At 34.9% G+C, this 23159-nt stretch overlaps 2 protein-coding genes across 4 annotated transcripts in view; both read left to right on the top strand.

Annotated features, from left to right (window-relative positions):
- The window catches only part of LOC145684620 (uncharacterized), a 214706-nt gene that overhangs the window by 183461 nt on the left and 8086 nt on the right, over positions 1-23159 (top strand). For 2 of the 3 annotated variants that reach the window (XM_081757008.1, XM_081757009.1), the window contains 2 exons: positions 8700-8839; positions 20849-20963. In XM_081757008.1, coding sequence (XP_081613134.1) covers positions 8700-8839; positions 20849-20963 — 255 coding nt within the window. The remainder of the gene's footprint in view (positions 1-8699; positions 8840-20848; positions 20964-23159) is intronic. The other variant, XM_081757010.1, reaches the window with a different exon arrangement.
- LOC145684619 (uncharacterized) lies at positions 220-5276 on the top strand. The gene is made up of 2 exons (XM_081757007.1): positions 220-650; positions 4004-5276. Exons 1-2 carry the CDS (start codon positions 296-298, stop codon positions 4804-4806), a joined length of 1158 nt encoding a protein of 385 aa, XP_081613133.1. The 5' UTR covers positions 220-295; the 3' UTR covers positions 4807-5276.

The following is a 23159-nucleotide window of genomic DNA, read 5'->3' on the forward strand; positions in this document are numbered from 1 at the left end:
GACGAATGACAACGATTGTAGACAACAATAAGTCAATTATCAAATCAAAAGGCCGATTTTTACTACGAAAGCCAAAAATCGCAAATGGGGCACTGCCCTACCCAAATATGGGGTTCCGCCGAAATTTGTTGTGCCGATCTTTAATCCATAAGCCCCCCTAACGATCTGCACAAACCTTTTGGAAATCTGAGATTTAGTCTCGGTTCAGACGTGCAGAAAAGTCTGTTGCGGGCCCGCAACAGAGTTTTCTGTTGCGGACCCGCGCGAGCCGGAAATACATTGGTTCTTATCATTCATGCCACACGTGCAGACTTTCCCGCACGACTCTGCTGCGGGCCCGCAGCGGGCGAAAATTGAGTTGCGGGGACTGCTGGCTCGCAGCGTGTCCGCACAGGTGTTGCGGGCCGGAAAACCATTGCTGGCAATGAGTCAAGCCACACGTGCAGACTTTCCCGCGCCCGCAGAAATGGAAAGCGAAGAACTGGACATAGAACTGTTCATTAACGAAATACAAAAATATCCCGAGATATGGAATTTAAAGTGCGAAATGTATAGAGATAGAAATAAAAAACGGGATGCATGGAATAAGGTGTGTGAAACCTTATGTGAGAAATTCAATGAAAAAACAGAAGAAGAAAAAAACAGCATTGGTATGTAGCTATTATTATTACTTTTCAATGTAGAAAATCTAATATTCACGTAGTATTTACATTTGATTTTCGTTTAGCGTCCCTTTTCAGCAGCGAGGATATGAATACTTTTTTTTTTGTGATAACAATAGACAACAAATACGCTTGGAGAACAAGCCTTTATTGTTAATGCAGTTTCTTTGACGAGATTTCTTGTCACTCACTCCGGAGTGAACCGACTGTTTACAGTATATCGTACATTGCATTATACTTTAGGTCGAGGTCACGTATTATATAGCTTCTGTGCTCAAAAGGGACGCTGAAGTCCAAAACAACCATCAACATAATAGCAGTACAGGTAAGAAAGAAAGAAAAAAAAAACAGTTTTTCGGCTGACAATTGTTGTCTTTATTTGTTAATTGACTAAATTTTTTTTTTTAAAAAATAGAGTTAACTCGAAAATTGTTGAACATCAGGGTACTCATATGGTAAAAAAATAAAAAGCATGCTCGAAATGTAACAGAAATATTTTTGTTTCTCGTACAATTGATAATATTGTGCACGTCGTTGCTATTCTAGAGATAACAACTGAATGTTTTCTTACATAAAGAACAACTTAAGCAAAGTTATCTTGCCATGGAACTCTACCTATGTCGCTTACAAAATAATCAGCCCACCTGTTTCTGCTTTCGTTTGCTGCATTGCCTCCTTGTGGTGTGCTACACGTATTGGGGATTTCCTCAAAACCTTCTATCGTTAAAGTATCTTCAAGTTTGTATCCATCTCTACTACGGACATAATTATGAAGTAAACAACACGCCTTTGTGATAAGTATAGCAAAATCCACTTTTACATTGATTGGTCTGTGAAAAATCCTCCATTTATTTGAAAGAATGCCAAATGTACATTCAACGTACCTACGAGCGCGACTTAATCTATAATTAAACACCCTCTTTTTCTGATTCAAAAATTTTCCAGCGTAGGGGCGAAGAACATTTTGTGACAGTGCAAATGCTTCGTCACCCACAAATACGTAGGGTAGAGTAGGCCCATCAGTTCCAGGCAGTGGTTTGCCTTTTGGAATATTGAGTGTGTTCTTTACTAGTTCTTTGTTGAATTTTGAATTTTGAAATATTGAACTGTCAGAATTTTTTCCGTAGGACCCTATATCAACATATAAAAATTGATAATTTGCGTCAACCACAGCTAACAAGACCACAGAATAATAATGTTTATAGTTGAAGTAGAGAGATCCACTCATCTCAGGTTTTACAATTCTAATATGTTTTCCGTCTATTGCGCCAATGCAATTAGGAAAATTGGCCTGGACTTCGAAACGCGACGCAATCTCGAGCCAAGTTTCTTCTGTAAATTGGGGAATGCATTCTTTTCTTAAAGTGTCCCAAATAGCGCTGCAAATCTTTCTTACAATTATGGATACTGTAGAACGCCCAAGTCTGTAGGAATAGTGTAAGTCTACCAGATTGCATCCACTTCCCAGATATCTGAAAGGATGAATTAATATATGTTTCACACCAAATTATCTAATATGTAACATAATTGAATCTTGGTTCAAAAGATCGCGGACAAACATCGCCGATGATCAAATTAAAAAGTAGCCAACTAACACGACTTTTGCAATGTCGGGATAATAGAGAGTAATAAATAAATAAATAAAATAAACTTATCAGTTTAAAGTATTTATTTGACAAAAATTATTACCTATAAATAACAGAGATTAATAACATTATTATTGTTGGCTAACATATATGATCATAATACCACATTTAGGAAGTTTGTATATGTATGATATAGATAGTATTTACTCTTACAATGAAGTCAACATTTTAAGGAAATTTTCAGATTTTAATTTAATTACTAAAACTGAAACTGAATAACGTTTTATGCTTTGAAAATTAAATCAACAATAAATCGATTATTCTTTTTAAATGCTGAAATATGCTTCTGCAAAAAATACGTTTGAACGCATTTACTTGGAACTGATAACTAGATTGGCGAAATTTTGTCCGCGAACTTTCGTCCGTATACAGTCACATAACAGTCCAGGCAATAGGGGATTTTAGCTGGAAAGATTCATGGTAGTTCTGGAATTATTTTATGTTTACACTTATTTAATGTTTTTTGGGTCGCTGAATTTGAATTTTTAATTTTCCATCAAAAATTCTCTCCGCAACCTCCCCAAGTTTTGAAAAAGCTCCCCAAGAATAGTTTTTTTTTTTATTATTTTTTAAAAATACTTCTCTTGTTCTTTTCGAAAAAACTCCAGAAATTCGGAAAGTAGACAACATTTGTAACAAAAAATATTCTATGACATTTTGACGTACGACGAATGGGGAGCATGTTAGCGCGCCTCTAAATTTTCACTTCGGAGCCGAGGAGCTACATATACCTTAAGTTATCCACTCCGCTAAATCATTGAGCTCCTTCGTGGCTAAGCGGTTAGCGTGGGTTCGATTCCGGCGGGAGCTCAAGTGGTTCGGAGTCCACGTTAATCAGTAGGTCCACGTCTCATATAGCCTCGCTGCAGAACGAGACGTTAAACTCAAAATCAATTCCGCTAAACCACTCGCGTCAGTTACGTTCGCTCTGAAAGTAGTTTTACTTGATGCTTTTTGAGTTGTTAAATCAGAATATTTAATTTTCCACCAAACTTTCCCAGCGAAACCCAACCAAATTTTGAATAAAATTTCTCGAAATGTAGCTCAGCGGCGTCGAGGTGCAAATTTAAAATGAAATGAAAATTTTTAGTTTTACGTCCCACTGTTATGCCGGTTAGGCTAATGGAGACGGTGATTATGAGAAATGAATGAAATGGTGGAATGAAGAAAGTGGCAGGAAACGGGAAAACCCCGAGGAAACCCACGCACACGGCGTTTGTCCACCACAAAGATCACTTGGCGGGAGCAGGGTTTGAACCCGGGAACCCATGCACCAGAGGTGAACGCTCTATCACTGAGCCACCACGACCCCTGAGGTGCAAATTTATAGGCGTGCTAGTGCCCTATGAGTTTGTCATAATTTAAAATGTCATAGAATAGTTTTTTGTTCCAAATTGTGTCTATTTTTCGAATTTCTAGGTGTTTTTTCGAAATAACAAAAACACTAAATTTTTTAAAGAAAAGACTATTTTGAGGATATTATTTCAAATTTTGGGGAGGTTGCAGGAGGCGGGAATTTTTGATGGGAAGTTAAAAATTCCGGTTCAGCGATCCAAAATTATAAAGTAAGCCTATTTCCAGAACTACCATGATTTTTTCCAGGTAAAGTTCCTATTTGGTTTATTCCCTGGACTGCAAATACATAATAAAGATGTATTATTAAGTAGTATCTATACAATGCGTAATTTTTTATAGGTCAGAAATACGTCAACAAATGGAGAAATATTCGAGACCAATTTCTCAAGTATGTTCGGAAGAGGACTAAATCTGGCCAAGGTGCAGCCTTTGGGAAACAATACATTTATGCACGCCATCTTAATTTCTTACTACAGTCAGAAGGAACTGAATTAGCGCAATCAACTCTCGATGATGAAGAGGCTCTTTCAACTGCTGAATCTCCTTCAGATGTCAATATTGAACCAGCAACACACTCAAGCAAAGTCACAAAGGAACCTCAAACAAAACGAAAAAAGAATCTGGAATCATGCCTAATTGATTACCTGAATTCTCCCGCTCCTTCATCTGTGACTGAACCTGATGATGATAAAGCCTTTTTTGATTCGTTATTACCTGCCGTAAAGTCATTTACTTTAGACCAGAAACTGGAGTTTCGAAGCGAGGTATTAAAACTTATTACAGGAATAAGATCAAGAAATATACCGAGTATTCCATCTCAGTACCATTACCCCTATCCTTCCTACACAGCCCCTCCAAGTTCCTGTGGCCCGCCACATAATCGATTGTATCCTTCCCGTCCTGAAACCTCCTTTGAAGGTGGGCATTCACAACAATCTTTTCATGGAATTGTGCATCGACAAACTATGCCACAAACCATTATTTCCGATGGACAACCACAACAATCTTTTCATGGAATTGTGCACCGACAAACTATGCCGCAAACCATTTCTGCAGATGCCTATCCCATTTCTCCTGCAAGCTGTGCAACAACGCGTTCTCAGGATGAAAGTAGTGATTCCATAGATGTGTATTCTTGTTAGCTTTTAGGTGTACTCTAAAATCGGGAAGATAAACAACTCACATACTTTATGTTTGCTTATTCATTATAAATTTGGCAAGACTTTTAGCTGGGTGGCTATCTTCTCTCTTATCTTCGGTTTCAGTTATTTTTATAGTTAGTATGTATATCATTTTTGTATTTGGCATTTAGTGACTATTGAGCTTAGACCTTCATATTGTAAATAAGACAAAAGAATATCAAACTATTGCGAGGGGTTTATTACTTAATTTTGTATCACTATACCTTATGGAAGAAGTTCTCAAAAATTTAATTGATAAATATCTCAGAAGAAAAAGAAGAAAGTCATGTTTATGTTTACTGATTCAGATTCAGGTCATTCATAGATTTGAACAACTCTATTGTTTTTAGTTTTTGTTATTCAGGATAATTAAAAGCTTTTTTATATTAATTTTTGCAAAGATAATTATCATCATACGAAATTCCTTGACCTACTGCGTCCGTTATATAATTGTCAATCATATTTCTTGAATGTTGGCTATCACTTAATGACTGTATATATATATATATATATATATATATATACTTTAATTCGTTTTTTTAAAATCGTTTCCATAAATGTTTTTATACGAAACTAGCTGGAATACCAGTCCAACACTCACGGATAATAGGTTTATCGAAAATATTTGAACCTTCTTTCCCTTAAGGATCGCATTTCAATGAAAGTGAAATTAAAACTCCATTATTTTTGGCATAAATTTTGAATTCCTCTACCCACTTAGACTGTAAATAAAAAGCAGAAATTTTGATATTACATAAATGGCCGCCCTTCCTCTCTTAGCAGCGGAATCTACGAAAGTCTTGAATCATGTTCCATTGTTTTTATATAACATAATATTTCGAATTTCACATTTTTAACTTAGAGACTCTCACACTCGGTACTGTGTGAATAAATAAAGCAAAATGTCACAATTATAAAAATGTTTCCTTTTTCTCATCTTAGAAATGGATTATTCGGAAATACTAAATCCATTATTTTTATTTAAGAGTTTACATTAAGAATTTCACATCTCCAATTTAAGCGAGTCCTCATATTGAACACTTTCTCAATATATAACGGGAAATGTCATCACTATAGGAATGAAATGAAATCCTTGAGTTTTACGTCGCACGATTATACCGGGTAAGCTAAAGGAAATAATGATAATGATGATAAATGAATGAAATGGTGGAATGAATAAAGTGGGAGGAAACGGGAGAACCCCGAGAAAACTCGCGCGCACGGTGCTTCTCGCACCACAAAGCCCACTTGATGCAAGCTGGGATCGAACCAGAGGTGAACACTATCACTGAGCCACTGGATCCCACTACTATAAAAATCCCCCATCTCCCCTTCAAGAGAAAATTTTCAAAGTCACTGAAACCTGTGCTCCATTATTTTTATTATGAGTTTACATGCCGAATTTTGCATCTCTAACTGAAGCGAATCCTCATATTCGGTAATTTATGAATAAATAAAGGGAAATTTTACTATTGTTGAAACGCCCCCTCTTGAGCGGGATGTTTGGGAAGTCTCAAATAAATGTCTCATTTTTAATTTAAAGCCACCAACTATGTCAAAAAATCGAAATTAGTCACGCAATTGTTAAACTATGCCAGTGGCCGTTAATAACATCGGAAAATGTCTATGAATAGGTCTTCGAATGTTTAACTTTCTGTGCTTTTACAAACGATAATTAGTTAACATAATTAACTTACCTTAATGTAACAGCCAACATTTCAATTGGTGGTATCGCAAGTCTCATGAAAGTATCTTCTGCTTTAATTTTATCACTTATTTTCGATAAGAGTTCATCAAATGAAGTGATGCTCATGCGAAAATAATTAAAGAACTTTTCTTCGTCATTGCGCAAATCAATAAACATGGAAGAAAATGCACCTTTAAGCAGTCTTGAGCTTACGTACGGATGAACCCAATATCGTCTCTGTTTCTTCCTTAGGAGTTTACTGGCTAAGTATACAAAAACAGCACGTTTTCTTCTTTCAATTTCCATCTTCATTCAACTGCAGCTGAAAATAAAATGAGCTGTTTTCTATGTCTATGTGAAGTGGTTGGGCTGAGACGCCCGCACGAGTCTGCTGCGGGCCCGCAGCAGATTTTTCTGCACGTCTGAACTGGTTGATCTTTGACGCCCGCACGAGTCTGCTGCGAGTCTGTTGCGGGCCCGCAACAGACTTTTCTGCACGTCTGAACCGGCTCTTACACTTCGGACACCCTCCTTGTAAGACCGTTCCTTGACTAACTCCACAGTGCACTGTTGTCCATGAACTTTGATTGTCCAGAACATAAACACGCTGATATCTATTCTGAACGTACGAACGAAACCATTTAACCGACGTATCTGTGAAATGAAAGAGTGACTTAAGTTTTGTTAGAAGTATTTCGTGAATTTACTGCAGTATATACCCATCCATAGATGATATCTTAACTGTAATAAAAGGAAATAAACTCATTCGACAACAGTCCTAATGTATGTTTTCATTTGGGGTATTTCATTACCGGGCCATCATAGTTACGTATTTTTTCACGATCATAGTTAAGGGTTAACTAACTGCGTTGTATACATGTTCACACATGACTTTAACATATATACATATTTTGATTATTCCCTTTTAGTTTCAAAGATTGCGCTTGTTCAGATGTTGCGTATCAAATTTGGAAAGAGTTACTGACAGTCTTAGAAGATGAACTGAAATTCATCAACAACTGATAGTCTAATAATGCTAATACATTGTGTACACATATAATTCTGTGACGTGTAGAATCCTCTTGTAGAGAGAATATTTTGTGTTGGTAGAGGTAATGCCAGTTTGGGGTTTTAGCCCTTGGCCTACTTATTTTACAAAAATACAAACTAGTCTTTGTGATTCATAAAGTTAATAGCTTACTAGTCTTCCTTATGACAATAGGAAAAGAAAGGATTTTTTATACGAGAATCCCTTCGCTTATGGCTGCTAACTATGTGTCTTGCAGTGACTTTATGTCATGGTTTTTTGGTAACCTCCTCGGCTCATGGCAGCCCCGTGAGGTATGGTTTGTGTTTAGGAATTTCCTTTGCTTCAAGGTAGCTTCTAGGGATTTTAGATAAAGTAGAGGCTCTTCGTCTAATGTGACCTGCTGAGCTGTTATGGATTAGCGATTAGTTGGTCAAGTGATACTTCCTTCTTTTTTGGCTCCAATTTTATAGGCCCTCTTTAGGTAGCTGGTCCTCTTTTGGTTCTCATCGTGTGGATTTTTGTTTTTTCTTGGTTTGTTTATCGTTTGCTGCTTATAAACAATAGCACGTGCTATCTGCAAACATGTGCTTATGCTGGAATGTAAAAATCCTTTCAATATGTATATTTGGTAGGCCAGCTCATAGAAAGTTTATGTCTTAAATTTTATTTAGGTATCTAACTAACCTACTGCAGTAACGAAGTGGAAAAAAATAAACAAATTTGAAAGAAAAATAACAAACTTCAGAAGCGCCCAGATAAGCAGAATATTATTGTAATAATCAAGTGCTTAAAACCACAAAAAATCTATTATTATTATCTGCAAAAATTTTAAAGTCTGTGTCAAGAAAATAAACTAATGGCTTATAAAATATCCGTCAAAACTAGTTTTACATTACGCTCCAATTTTTTGGCTTGATAGAAACGTCAAGAATTTCAATAGATAATAATAAAGAATTATTTTCAGGTTATTTCCATTATTTTCCGCTTTCTAGCGTTTTCCTTGAAGCCGATTAACATTGCTTTCTAAAACGAGTTTCATAAAACAAATATAGAAAAACATTTGGTATTAATTTGTTTCGCACAGTAAATTACTTTTGTATGAAAATTTCATTATATTTCTGTTTCTACGTATTTCAGTGACCGCAAAAAATCTGTGAATTGTGCTAAGTTACTAAACCAAGCATTGGCCATGTGTATTTTCCCCGGTTTTGAAACTTCAAAATATGTCGATAGTGCTTCAAAGGCTTCTGTGGGTTTCCTTTGCTCCCATAAGGATGGTAAGTTGATTAATAACGAGTAGTACATCCAAATTAGCGCTCATTTAAGCAAGCGCTAGAAGCTCAAGCTTTGTCGGCGTTCCCTTCGCTTAGTAATTTAGTTATTTTTCGTTTCCCTATTATTATTATTATTATTATTATTATTATTATTATTATTATTATTATTATTATTATTATTATTATTATTAATTTGAAATTGATAATTATCAAACAATTATCATCTAGAAGTATAACTTTCTTCGACGGTTTTTGGTGGTTAAATTAATTTTGGAATTAATTCTAAAGTTGGGTACAATCATTTAAGTTGTAGAAACATTGCAGATTTTATATTGGATTATATGGGAAGCCCTCACACTTTCCCGGAACGTTCAGGTATCTTAGGGTCATACCAGAGAATAACTATATCATATGATGTACAGTATTGTCTTTTGTAAATAACTCAGCAAACCAGAAATGTGACCTTTCTGTTTCGCTACAATTGACATTGTTAAAGATGTAAATTGCAAATATAAGATTAAATACATTTTATAAGATTAAATTGGCAATACTTTAAGTACACTATGTTCGTGACAGGGGGCTGATTGCAGCGTATTATGTACACTAATCTCCCCCGCAAACAATAATTGCAAATTAGAATGGCAAACGTTTTATTTTGCTTACAATAGACAATATAGAAAGTGCACATTTCACCACTTTCTATAACAGTATATCTTATTAACAAAACTTTATTGTAGATACATTAGCTTCGTGCTAGGATTTATGTTGCAATGTGTGGTAAACAACAATATAATCTGCACATGATAGTTGCAAACCAACATCCTGACTGCCCTTGATTAAGCTTACAGAACGTTGCAAGAAAGTAAAAATAGCTCCAGTTTATGCATGCATCAGATCTCAAAAAGAGTTTTCGGTAGCAACTTTCAGTTTACGTCTGGAATCTGCCTAATTCTAAGATAAATATATAATAATGTGTACAGGAAGTAAGATCTGTTAATTTTAAAGCAGCAAAGGTTGTTGGATTTCAATCTTGGTGGTTATTTCACTTATACAGTTTAATTAAAGAAACTGCATTCCTTAGAGATTTAGCTCTAACTTAAATGTAATGAAAAAGCAAACATAAATATACTTGTCAATTTTGTAAACTGAAATGATAAAGTAGGAAATATTAACACTCTCATTTCATACTTGGAAATAACTTTCTTCCCTGTACCTCAGAACTTTTATCAAAGGAAGGATCTCCATTCATTATCTGATATCTCACTGAACATTCACCTGAAGGTGTACAGACTAGAAATTATAGACATATAAAGGGATACTTCTCTGATTGCGCTGAATCAAAACAATGTAATTCATTTAAATAAAGTTCGGAATGCACAACTGGAAGAAATTAATATTAGATTTCTAATTTCACACTTGGAATAATATAATTAAATGCTCGTTCAGTATTCTCACTCAAGTAATGTTTGGCTGAAATTGAATTATGTGATTGATGACAGCTTACAATTGATTAAACAAGTGTTAAACGATAAAAACTAACTATACAACTGACTAAATTATATTATGCATTTCAGGTATGGCAGTAATATGCTAATCAAGGACAGGTTTATAACCCTCAATAATTTCGCAAGAGTAAATTAAAATAGGTTTAAACAAGACGCAAGAAAAAATTACTTCTGCTTGTCAAGCGCCAAATAACGAAATAGGGAGGCAACATGGAAACAACACACTACAACATGTTTGCTCCATTTATGTGTGCTAAAATGAGAACTGTCTTCTTCCAGATTTTAAAATATTATTTACAGACAAAATTGGTGCACATCATAGGTTAGAATTTTCAATGAAAGTCAGTTTTATAGAAACTTGCTCAAAACAGAACGGTCGTCATACTAATTTGCCACTATTTATTTGCAGAGAACATTATTACGCATATGTTGGAATCAGTCTACTGGCATCAACATAAAGTACCCACAAAATGACGGCATGTGGCAAATTTCATGTCGAAAGAGCAGCAAATAAGAACAATAAAACGAAAATAAAACTTTTTTGTCCATTTAGCAACATTCTGTTATACACATTCTAATTTTCGTATTTATAATTCTTTTCCTATGAAAGTTACCACAAATTTACATTTCCCGATTATACACTTAGTAACAATATTAAAAGTACCCTTCAAAATCATTATCAAATTATATTCTTACAAGAAGACAGTTATAGATATTCGACAATCATTTTGGACATGAGTGTGCAACATATGTTATAATCATCCCACTGACCCGAGCATAAGGTTCCATAAGAATTTCGGCAATGTGTAATAGCTTCCTATTTACCCCATAATGCAATTTGCGACTACTTTCCAACACTTCACTTTCATGCGCTTTGCAATTAGAGTTGCTAACGGTAACGGAATCGATTAGGATAAATGGGTCCTACTACATTTCTATTTTGCAGCGAAAAACGATTTTATCAGAAAAAATGGTTATGGCAAAAAAAAAAAAAAAAGAAAAGAAATCGGTTCAGAATCGAAACTCATTGTCCAGAGAGAACGGTTTCTGGTTTCAAAACCAGAATTCTCAGAAAAATTAATTTCTGTGTTGGAACAGAAACTTATTTTTTCTCTAAAAATGGGTTTCAGATCCAGGACCAGAATGGATATTCTCAGAAAAAAGTAATTTCAATTCCAGAATCGAAATACATTTTATTGAAGAAAATCAGTTATATTTTTTATGACAAAATCTCTTTCACCAGCGGGAAGCTATTTTAACGAAACATAGTAGAACCAGTTTCTTCCTTTCAGTACCCTTACCATTAGGAACCCTGATATATATATATATATATATATATATATATATATATATATATATATATATATATATATATATTTGGTCTAGGAATTAATTCGTGCGGGTGGACAAGAGATGGCGCAACGAACGGAGCGTCCCACAGTTCCGTGTATCCACACATGTGTTGCAAACCCCTGTCATCGCGTATCGTTCGTAGTATAGGGCAGTGGATTAAAGCGTCAACAACACCAGTTTGTAGTTAAGTGAACATGGCGCAATTTGAGCCTGATAAAGTGTTTTTGCGGGGTGTCCTGCTGCATTACTTTAACATGCAGAAAACTGCGACTGAAAGTCATCGTATTTTGGTGGAAGTGTATGGTGACCATGCTCTAGCTGAGCGAACGTGTCAGAAGTGGTTTGCACGGTTTAGAAGTGGTGATTTCGGCTTGGCAGACCAAGAGCGAGCTGGACAGCCAAAAAAATTTCAAGACGAAGAATTGACGGCATTGCTCGAGCAGGATTCGTGTCAAACGCAGGAACAACTTGCAGCAGCATTAGGCGTTGATCAAACAACAGTCTCCAAACGCTTGAAAGCCATGGGAATGATTCAAAAGATGTCACATTGGGTTCCACATGAATTGAAAGACAGAGACGTTGAAAGACGAAAAACCATTTGCGAATTGCTGCTTCAACGACAGAGCAGAAAGGGGTTTCTGCATCGAATTATTACGGGTGATGAGAAGTGGATCCATTACGAGAACCCTAAACGAAAAAAGGCCTGGGTGAAACCAGGTGAACCAGGTCCATTACATCCAAAACGAGATATTCACTGTGCAAAGGTTATGCTGTGCATATGGTGGGATATGAAAGGTGTGGTGTACTATGAGCTGCTGCAACCGGGTGAAACTATGAATGGAGAACGTTATCGACGACAATTAATGCGTTTGAAGCAAGCTCTGGCCAGAACACGACCAGAATGGGAGAACAGCATGATAAACTTATTGTTCAACATGATAACGCTCGCCCACATGTCGCAAAACCGGTCAAAACCTATTTAGAAAATGTCGGATGGGAAGTTTTACATCACCCGCCGTATTCACCAGACGTTGCTCCTTCGGACTACTACTTGTTCGATTGCATGAACAACGATTTGATTGGACAGCGGTTTACTTCTTCAGAAGATATCGAAACATGGGTCTCTGACTGGATCGCTTCCAAGGATGAGGACTTCTTTCGCCACGGAATCCGTACATTGCCTGACAGATGGGCGAAAGTGGTGGCTAGCGATGGACAATATTTTTCTTAAGGTATTTATGTATTTTGTGTTTTTACTACAGCTTCAATGTGTGCGTACCAACCGCACGAATTAATTCCTAGACCAAATATATATATATATATATATATATATATATATATATATATATATATATATATATATATATATATATATATATATATATATATATAATAATTTATTATTTATAAAGAAAAAGTGTCGAATTTGGGAGGAAACATTTTATGTTCTGGTTTGGATCAAAATATCTTTTTCTCCATCATCAAAAGATTTAAACATATTCCTATGCCCTGCATTTCTACCTTAATAAACAAACATTTGTGAGATATTTCTCCAACAATAATTGAAACATTCGGCGGATTTCACGTTAAAAGGATAAAAACAAAGATACAAAAAGAGAAATCTCGAATCAGAAAACCCGTGGTCTAAAGATTCCGCATCAAAAGTGCTAGGTTCAGAACAACTCAGCGTCAGGAAACCCGGATCCAAAGAGCTCTACCTTAAAACGACCTGAATCAGAAGGCTCTTGGTAAATAGAGCTGTCTAAACGGCTACAGCTAAAAGAGCCATATAAAAAAGTCCGCGCTACATAGAGTCAGGACTAGGGAGGGGCCTGGTTAGAAGGGCACCCTGTAACAATATACTGAGTCAAATTACTCAGCATCAAAACATCCTGAAATTCATAGTCTGAGATTAAGATCACAAAAGTGCAAATAAACAAAAAGAGAAAAAATAGGAAATACTATATTCACAGTAACAATTTTACTTGTGTTGAAAGAACATTGTTGCTGAAGTCGAGTTTCTTCACTATTCAACCTCTCCAGAGTTGTGTGAATTAGTTCCTTTCTTCTTTTCCCTCACACGATAGTAGCTTGGTCCAAATGAACCTAAGTCACTGCGGGTTAAAATTGTCGTGTTGGGTTAATTGATAATAGGCGTTAAAAAGGACATATTTTTTGATTATGTTTGCAATAGTTTGCAAGATATGATCCTACTTGTGGTTTTGGGAGTCATATTTGAAGCGATAAGTTGACGATTATTTCATGATAGACTCCGAAACACGAAATCAAATTTGAGGTTCTTTTCCGGTATATTTCTGCATTGACATATTTTAAACTCTACGCTTTGATATTTCGTAATATATGGAAAAGATGCTTCTCTCACCCACTAAGGAAATAGAAGCTAATATAGTTTACTTAATTTGTTTCATAAGCCTCATGCACTTTATGAACACACGTTATCCATAATACAAATTAAGCTCTACAGTGAATACAAATTCTTCAAATCTACTGGGTGCTTTAAAAATTTTTGGTGGAATCTATTCAACTTCAGTCTTTCCGAGCAGTACCTATTGCTATATCAACATTATCATCATAAGTTTTCTGCCCTTAATGGCAGATCACCTGCAGCAGCTGAGAAGCTTCCATGCTCCACATCCTCCGCTAAAATCTTCGTCTTCACGTATAATGTTTCTGTTTACATATGTTATCATACATTAATTTTATTCTACTTCGCCCCCTTCCACTCTTTTCCGCCATCATACACTCTAGAACGTCAATCATGATACGATTTCTTCTTAGGCATTGTCCTAACCTTCACTTCCTCTTCTCAATAATATCTAAAAGTGATCTTTTCTCCTCTATCATTACAAACACCCACTCATTCGTTTTCTGCTCGACCCAATTAATTCTTTCCATTCTTCTCCACACCAAAATTTCGAAGGATTCCAGTCGATTTTCATCACTTTTACGTAATGTCCACGCTTCCGCCCCATACAGTTAAACATTCCACACGAAGCATTTTATGAGTATTTTTCTCAACTGTTTATTCAAGGTTCCACAAAACAGATTTTTCTTCCTCGTAAAGATTTCTTACGCCATTCTCTTATTTCACGTTCGCACTTCATGTCATTACTAAGAATACTATTCAGATATCAAAAGTATTCACTTGTTCTATTTTCTCTCCTATCACTTTTATATTTGACACAGACATCTTCGTTTCAATCACTATGGCTTTTGTTTTTCTAACATTTATTTTCATCCCATATTCTTGAAAGCCCATTCTCAGGTTTTCTAACATTTTATTGATTTACTTTTCAGATTCTGCAACAAGCACCAAATCGTCTGCAAAATCTTATGCATCTAATCATTCTACCTCTTAACGAAATGCCGTCATCATCATCTTCAATATCTCCTTTTCACTATCTCTTCTAGATAGACATTAAATAATGTAGGTGAGAGGCAGCATCGTTGTCGAACTCAACTTCCAATTGCACTCTCTTCCGTCAGTTCTTCCCCTATCCTAACACTTACTTATTGTTTCATGTATAAGTTTCTTATGAATCTTCAATCTTTCCATTCCAACTCTATGTTTTTTAGAACTCATTTCAACAATTTCCAATTCACGCGATCAAAGCCTTTTCTAGATCAATAAATATAGCATACATCTCTTTCCCTTTTTTTCTACAAATCTTTCACCGATCACCCTTAATAATCGAATAGCATCTCTTGTACGCTTACCTCTTCGGAATCCGAACTGCTCCTCCTCAATTTTTTTTCGTTTGTTCTTCCATACAACCTTCTGTTCAGTATTCGGAGCAAAATTTTATTTGCATGAGATATGAGACTAATTGTTATATAATCCTTACATCTCTTTGGGTTCGATTTCTTAGCCACCGATACCATGATCGTCTTCAGAAAGTCTTTTGGCCACTTCCCTGTTTCATGTATTTCATTGCATAGTCGGAACAATTCTTTCTTTTCCTTGTCTCCCATATTTTTAATGAATTCGATTGGTATATTATCTATCTCGGTTGTCTTTCCATTCGTAATCTCGGATATAACCTTTTCAAACTCATTCCGAAGAATTTTGATATTTCTATATATAACTAAACAAAACTAAATATATATGTTAAAGAGCATACATGGTTTAAGTAGGAAGAAAACACTACACCTTAAACTAGAAAAGGTAATTCAACATTTTTGAAATGAAACCATTGGCTTTCTTGGCTTACACTCTTCTTGTTTTTTCTTCTTCTTCACGTAAGTGTACACGGACATATATTCTTTAGTGTACTAAAATGATTTTGGTAGACGTTAAACTTATCTCGAGGTTGTTTTTGCTTCTCCCGTTGTTTGGAGGGTGCACCTCTTTAGGATGATTACGAAGATTTTGTAATGTGAAAGAAGGTGCATTTTGGCCAGGGGCGCACTCACTACCAACCTCTTCCCTCAAACTTTGCAACTTGACATAAATTTGTACACTTTCTTAATAAATCTATACGTGTTTGGCAGGTAAATACTTGGTAGAGACTGAAGAGTTTAACCATAGTCATCATCGGGAATATTTTTATGATAAAAAGCAATCTAATTTTGTCATTTTACGTGCCAATATAGGAGTCATTACTTAAAAATTATTTATGTTTTTCAGCTGTAGATTAACATACGTTACATACTACATAAATATAGTTTCCTTTATTATTGGACCCTTGAAACCTTGGATCCCTAGTATTGAAATTTCTGGATGATATAAATTTAGGAGGAACCATTATTCCTTGCAAATACAAGTTTCTATTTTGGAATGTAAACAGTATTTGAGATTTTGTATATTTAGAAAGGATTAACAAGTACATTTTCAGAAAGCCAGGATGTACAGCGAAAGAAGTATGAAATTCATCAAAGATAGTACTTCTTAGTTTTACGGGTACACATAATAAATGTTGATGTGCATTAGTATAGAAATACTTGCAATGTAATATTTTATCTTTGAAGAAAAATTTTGTTTTCCAACGGTTGTACCGTGGATGTTCTATGTCCTGGATTTGTAAGACCTGAATTATTAAAAAAAAAAAACTTATACTGTCTTTATAACTCTGTTATGTCAGTATCTTTAGTTAAAAGTAATAACTGCAGTAGGTGGTAGGCGGTCTAAAATTTCTAATTCGTCATGAGAGAGTTCAAAGGATTGTCTTGACTACATTCTTGTTTACGCAGTTCTGCGAAGAGTAGATGTGTACCAGCTGAAAATCAAAGTGAAATATAAATTCAGTCCATTGTAATAATTTTGAGGTAAGATTGGTAGTGTTTCAAAGTGTAAGTAGAGCAGATTAATCAGTTAGTGTTATTTGTATTTGTTCTTGAGTAAAGCTTACTAATATTTTATCCGCCCACCTTTATAGGAGTACTAAGTTAATTGTAAAATTAGAGCACAACCAACAGTCTTATTGCTAATAGATTAAGTACAATAAAGTATAACAACTGATAACTTACTTTCTATAATCGTTAATTGCTTGTTATGTCCTTCTTGGAAGTAAGAAAGAAGAGAAATAACAGGTGTCCTACTCTAATTAAATACTTTAATTTTTAGTCCATGCTAAATATATAACACAATATAGTCATCGGCTCTATTCTCTTGGAGTTCAGCCTCTTATGATGGAATGTGATTAGATCCGGAATAAAACCTAACGCACCTTAGATATCCCGGAATAAGAGCTCAAATTTGAAGCGACTTTTCGGTTTGTTCGGCGTAAAATACGTAAACACCGTCGTTACTCCGAATAATCTCAAAAGTTACGAACCCGAGATTTGTGTTGAAACCTCAAATGGGAGTTGTTTCAAAGAAAATTTATGTACCTGAGGTCTATAAGGCTCAGAGAGAACAAAAAGAACAAATGCAGATTATTAATATTTATTATTTACTAAAATAAAATATTAAAGAAGGAACATCGATAACAGACAATGAGTAAGAGAACTTAAATAAAAGAAAACAATGTAGTGAAAAATACACGTAGGTCTTTATTTATATTGCAAAAGATTCTCTGTTGCAATATGATTGGCAATCTGCTTATGTCAAGCGACACCTGTGCTAGTGCTTTTATCTGAAATTTTGTATCTCATGACTCCGACAAAATATAAATATTACTTGAGCTACGAAAAGATTAATGTTGTCTAGGGGAATAGAAGTTGTCTATAGTAACCTGATCAATAACAAAGTGAAAGACACAATTACCAAAAAAAACATGACGTCCTACGAGGATCGAACCTTGGCTGCTGGAAGTCCGAGAATGGAGGCAAAATTCTTGTATATTTTTTTCTTATATATACTACGGATAGGGTGTTGCCTGGACAACACCTGAAAAACAAACAAGGCGGAGTAAAATGAACTACAGTAGAACAGACCCCTTATGACGTGAATGTTTAATGGGGTTGGTCGAATGTCCTTTGAAATACAAATACACAATTTCCCTTTTCTTAATATTTTCATTTCCTTCATGTACGGATGTGAACCTAAGTATAATTCAATTTATTTGTAAGGTAAATGACGGGACGTTTTTGTATAGACAAAAAGTCCAGTCCATTCTATTTAATAAATATTCTATATGAAATATAAGCGATCCTTTTGTCAAGAAATTGTATAAATGCAATTATGCTGAAAAACCAACCAAGGGAAAACAAGTCTCTGTTATAAGAAAAGTAATGATTTAGTCAATTTAGAAATATCTATAAATTTTCCCAGACAACTATAGTAATCAAAACTCACTATATTGTAAATATGTTAAAACAGCATCTATTTGTGAAATATTATATCTATATATATAAAAGAGAACGTACAAATCCTTTGTTCCCTCATCACGCTAATACGGCTGAACCAATTTCTTTTATTTTTGGGGGGTTATTAGGATTTGGACCCTAGATGGTTTTTATCATATCACTTTAATTTTTAATTACCAGTGTCTTGAGATAATTGACCATTCAAGTGTCCATAACGTACAAATCCTTTGTTAGATCATCATAGGTAAAAATAAACGTATTTATATGCAACCCGCATGACCGTGTCACTCGGCGGGTTAACATAAATGACAGGCGCTATAATGTTAACATTTACTGCAATCACTTGAAAGCGAAAAAGTAAAAATTATCTAAGTAACAAAGTTTATTGCGTTCCGGGGTGACCGCTGCGAAGCGGGGCGGGTTAACATAAATGACAGGCGATATAATGTTAACATTTAATGCAATCTTCTATGGTTTTTATCATATCACTTGAAAGCGAAAAAGTAAAAATTATCTAAGTAACAACGTTTATTGCGTTCCGGGGTGACCGCAGCGAAGCGGGGTGAACGCTGCTAGTATATATATATATATATATATATATATATGGGGGAGGTAAGAATGCCGAATTTTGCAATAAATTGCACATCAGCATATATATTACGAAATATGCAATACGCAAATAACAGCAGACTTGATTGTTTTGGAGGTACATATTAACCTGACTAGAAACACACGTTGTTGCTTCTTGCTGCGTTTAGAAATTTAGTAATGTTTCGTCGAAGTACAAAATACAATTGGTCCCAATTTCGCGGTTATGTATTCTAATTTCGCAACAGGTGTGCCTAATTTCGCAGTACCACCTTTTCGCTATTAATTTCACTATCATATACGCCTAGGATCTGAATTACATATGTGAACACACCTACGTATTTTTTAATCATAGTACATTTTATTATAATTATGGAAACGCAACGTTCATCATTTCATAGAAATTAGCTATTCTAAACCAGAGACCTATTACTGAAACCAATTCAAAAACATTACACAGGATGAAATTGAGCCTAGATACAATATGAAACAATAGAACACGAAGAGAATTGAGTGCTGTAGTAAGGCTATAAACAAACAGTCTTAGGTAAACATGGAGATCAAATGAAAGAGAATCAAATATTAAAAGCGTAGGAAAGCTAATCATCTTCCCCTCTGCAACCAAGGCACATGAAATCCGGCGCATAGTTTTGACAAAGTTCATGGACCTTGACAAAACCTTTGATAACGGTTACCTCCTAGAGAGCTTGTTACAACGAAGGCTCCTTGCCTTTGTTTTCTCGTGTCCCGGGGCTACAAACAGACTAACGAACTTAATTCGGTACTGTACTTTATACGATGGCTAGGGATATTTTGCGTATATGATTACATTCTTTGTAATATCCTCTACACATTTATATATACACGATACACTGTGCTCTAACATATATGCTACAAATATCTGGTGAATAAGCAGCTCTACTTCACGTTCGAACGACCACGAAAAATTTCACTACTTTTTCTATTTCATCTAGTTTATGAGGAACCCTGCAGGTGACAAAGCAGGACAACATTTCTTCACATAAAGGAGTTTCTGTCAAATATTACTCATGCGGATGCGGAGAAGCACTTTCATAAACTTTCCCAAGTTTGTAATTTTTCACGTTATGTTGTAGTTTGAAATTAGGCATATTTATCATATATATAGTAAGTCTGTCATATATACCTATATATACTTTATAGTGAGCCTTATGTATACCGTATACACTAGTATATAAATAATGAGTTTGTTTTGAGAAAATCGTACATGAAAGTTCACCCCAACAGACAACCCAGAGGCTTTTTCGTAGAAAGAAGTCTTATAGAATTGTTAATTGAATATTGGTTTATGAAAAACAAACAAAAGCGTTCCCATTTTCAACATTTAGTAAAGACTTAATTCAGGGGAAAGGAAGAATATTCGAAAACCTTCTCTGAAGAATCTCAAGTTGAAACTTTGGTGTAGATACGTTGAATAGTATTGCCTTTCGGTGAGTGTACATCTGGACGATGAAACAGATAGATATCGGAAAATAATGTTTGCAGTATGTAAAAGCTTTGAAATATTGAATTCGATATATTCACAATGAGCATAGCTTCTTCTCTCCTATCGTCCTTCGAAAGTAACAAAAAGGTTACAAAATTGTAAAGTAGATAATGGTACTTTTTCATGAAAAGGAAATGACGATTCCTTTCCAAATTTTGTACTCTTGTGTGTATAACAATATTCTATATTTTTTGTAGATTTTTCTATCGATATTTGGTTTAGCTCTTCTTTACACATAATAATATAGTTTGACTTTTGGGATGTATATTTCAGGATTTACAGAATCCTATAGCCGTATACGAGATTCGAGCCTGATATTTGTTCGTTTTGAATGTTCAATGGAATGGAAACGACAGTTCTACAATCACTCTGGAGACAGTTTATGCATGTATGTTTTTATTATTATTATTATCAAAAGCAAATATATGAGACTGCGTTACACTAATTCGTAATTATTAATAGTTACATTAATACTTTTCTATCTGCTCTTTTTTCTCGCCTGATGCTACAGATACAGCTAGAATGCAAGACACTTTCAGATTTAAAACATGATTAAAACTGTTGCGACGATATAATTGCAACTGAAAACCAGATTTTATTTTTATTATTTGAAAATTGATAATGATTATACTTAATATGTACGCGCTATGATGTTCATTATCAACGTATGGACTGTAACCATGTTTAGATTTGAGCAGCAATATTTTCTGCAAGTGCCTTATGGGGAAATTAGGAAATCTAAATTATAAACATTTACAGCTCTAAACCTGTAGTCTGTAGCGAGCTTACGTTTGGCGCAAACACTATTAGAAATAGATTTACATGTGATACGTTGTTAATAGGAGCAATCAGCAATAGATAGCAAGCGCCAGTTACAAGTGTAGCAATATATACTATGCTCTAGTTACAAGTGTATAATAGATACTATTCCTGAGTTCCAAGTGTAACAATAGATACTATGTCCTAGTTAAAAGTGTAGCTTTTTACGCGTGAAGTTCACAAATAAATAAGAAGTAAGTTCCAACAGAATAAAATATATCAGTCATTCCGAAACTAAAGAACGTTTGATCATACAGAGGTACGTACGAGGTATCTTCAAAAAATATTGAATCTTTGGTTGGCCAAAATGCATTTATTGATTTGGAAATTTTCAAACCTAGTCCTCTTCTAAGTATTCCGCTTGGTAATGTATATACTTCCCCCAGCGTTCCAACCATTATTGGAAACACTTCTATAACGCAGTTTTTGGAATGGTGAGGAACCATGCAATGGCTTCCTGCATGATTTCTTTTCCTGACTCAAACCGGATATGTTTTAATGGCATTTTTAGTTTGCCTAATTAGAAAGAAACTACACGGAGGCAAGTTAAATAAGTCGGGAATCTACCTACACACAGGAATGTTGTGTTGTGTTTCGATGATACTTCCCCCATGCGCAACTTATCGTTTAAACTTGAATGTACCGATCCGATAAAGTGGTTTTCGCTTGAGTATCGCCAAGGTTTTACAAAATTTGATGCAATATCGCTTCTGAAGTTTCTCTGTCACTTTACAAAAATTGAAACCCAACGACCCCTCACTACATGTCTCTGCTCATTGGCCGACTGCTAGAGATTGACGCAATTCTACAAGTGGAAAAAGAATTCACGACTAAGCATGAGTGTCCCCTCTACATCTACTCTGAAGAAAGTCTTCGTGCTTTATTTGTTTATGCGAAAAAAAATAAGGTTCAATACTTCTTAAAGACACCTCTTATTGACAACCATATAAATCAGAATATATAAAATCAGCAATAAAAGTATCTTCCCGTGACTGCTGTACTCCATTAGCTCGGGTTCAATACTCATAAATCTACCATATACGCTCGTAAAGATGCACTCAAATTTGCATCTAGTATGTCAAGGTAATGACGACAGTTGTTAATCCTGTGGAGCACGAAAATAAGATTTTGTTGTGGATTTGAGGCAAGAAGAAATTTCTTCATTTTGAAATTAATCGCTTTCGTTTGGAGCATGTTGTCCAATGAGTGCTATATATAATTGATATTGTAATTCGATGTGTGCAAATGTATTATTTCAAAATATTTTGTATGTGAGAAGAAACAGAAAAAAGCATCGATTATAGATGAGTTAGAAATTGAAGGAATTAAATTTTTAAAATCTTTGTTTCCATTCATGAAGCTAATCCAATTCCCATTCTTACTATTCGGCCATTTCTTTCCTTCTCCATCAGAGGAAAAGATCTTGCAAAGCAATTAGGAATATAGATTGAAGTGAAATTAGAGCATGTTAAAAATTTAGGGCCTGTACTATTCTAACCCTGGTTTCGTTGGTAAAAACCGATGCTATAACCGCATGCTACTCCGACCATCTACCTGGTGTTGCACAAACAGTGTTAAGTATGTTAGTTGATAATTTTTATATATTATATATATGAAATACAGTTCTTTCTAATCTATAACATCCAGGATTTATTTAAAACCATTAAAAGTCATGTTATTATAGTATTCGACAATCATTCTTGTTAACAATACAAAAATATTTTATGTTATAGAAAATTCAGAGCTTTGCTCTAACCACAGTAAT

Source organism: Thermobia domestica, chromosome 5 (assembly GCF_964235325.1).
Source record: "Thermobia domestica chromosome 5, izTheDome1.hap1.1, whole genome shotgun sequence".
NCBI lineage: Eukaryota > Metazoa > Arthropoda > Insecta > Zygentoma > Lepismatidae > Thermobia > Thermobia domestica.

What these genes read in the sequence shown, in the direction of transcription:
- LOC145684619 (XM_081757007.1), top strand. Translation starts at nt 296, where the DNA reads ATGCCACACGTGCAGACTTTCCCGCACGACTCTGCTGCGGGCCCGCAG. An exon ending in AGAAGAAAAAAACAGCATTG is followed by an intron (nt 651 to 4,003) that starts GTATGTAGCTAT and finishes AATTTTTTATAG; the next exon opens with GTCAGAAATACGTCAACAAA.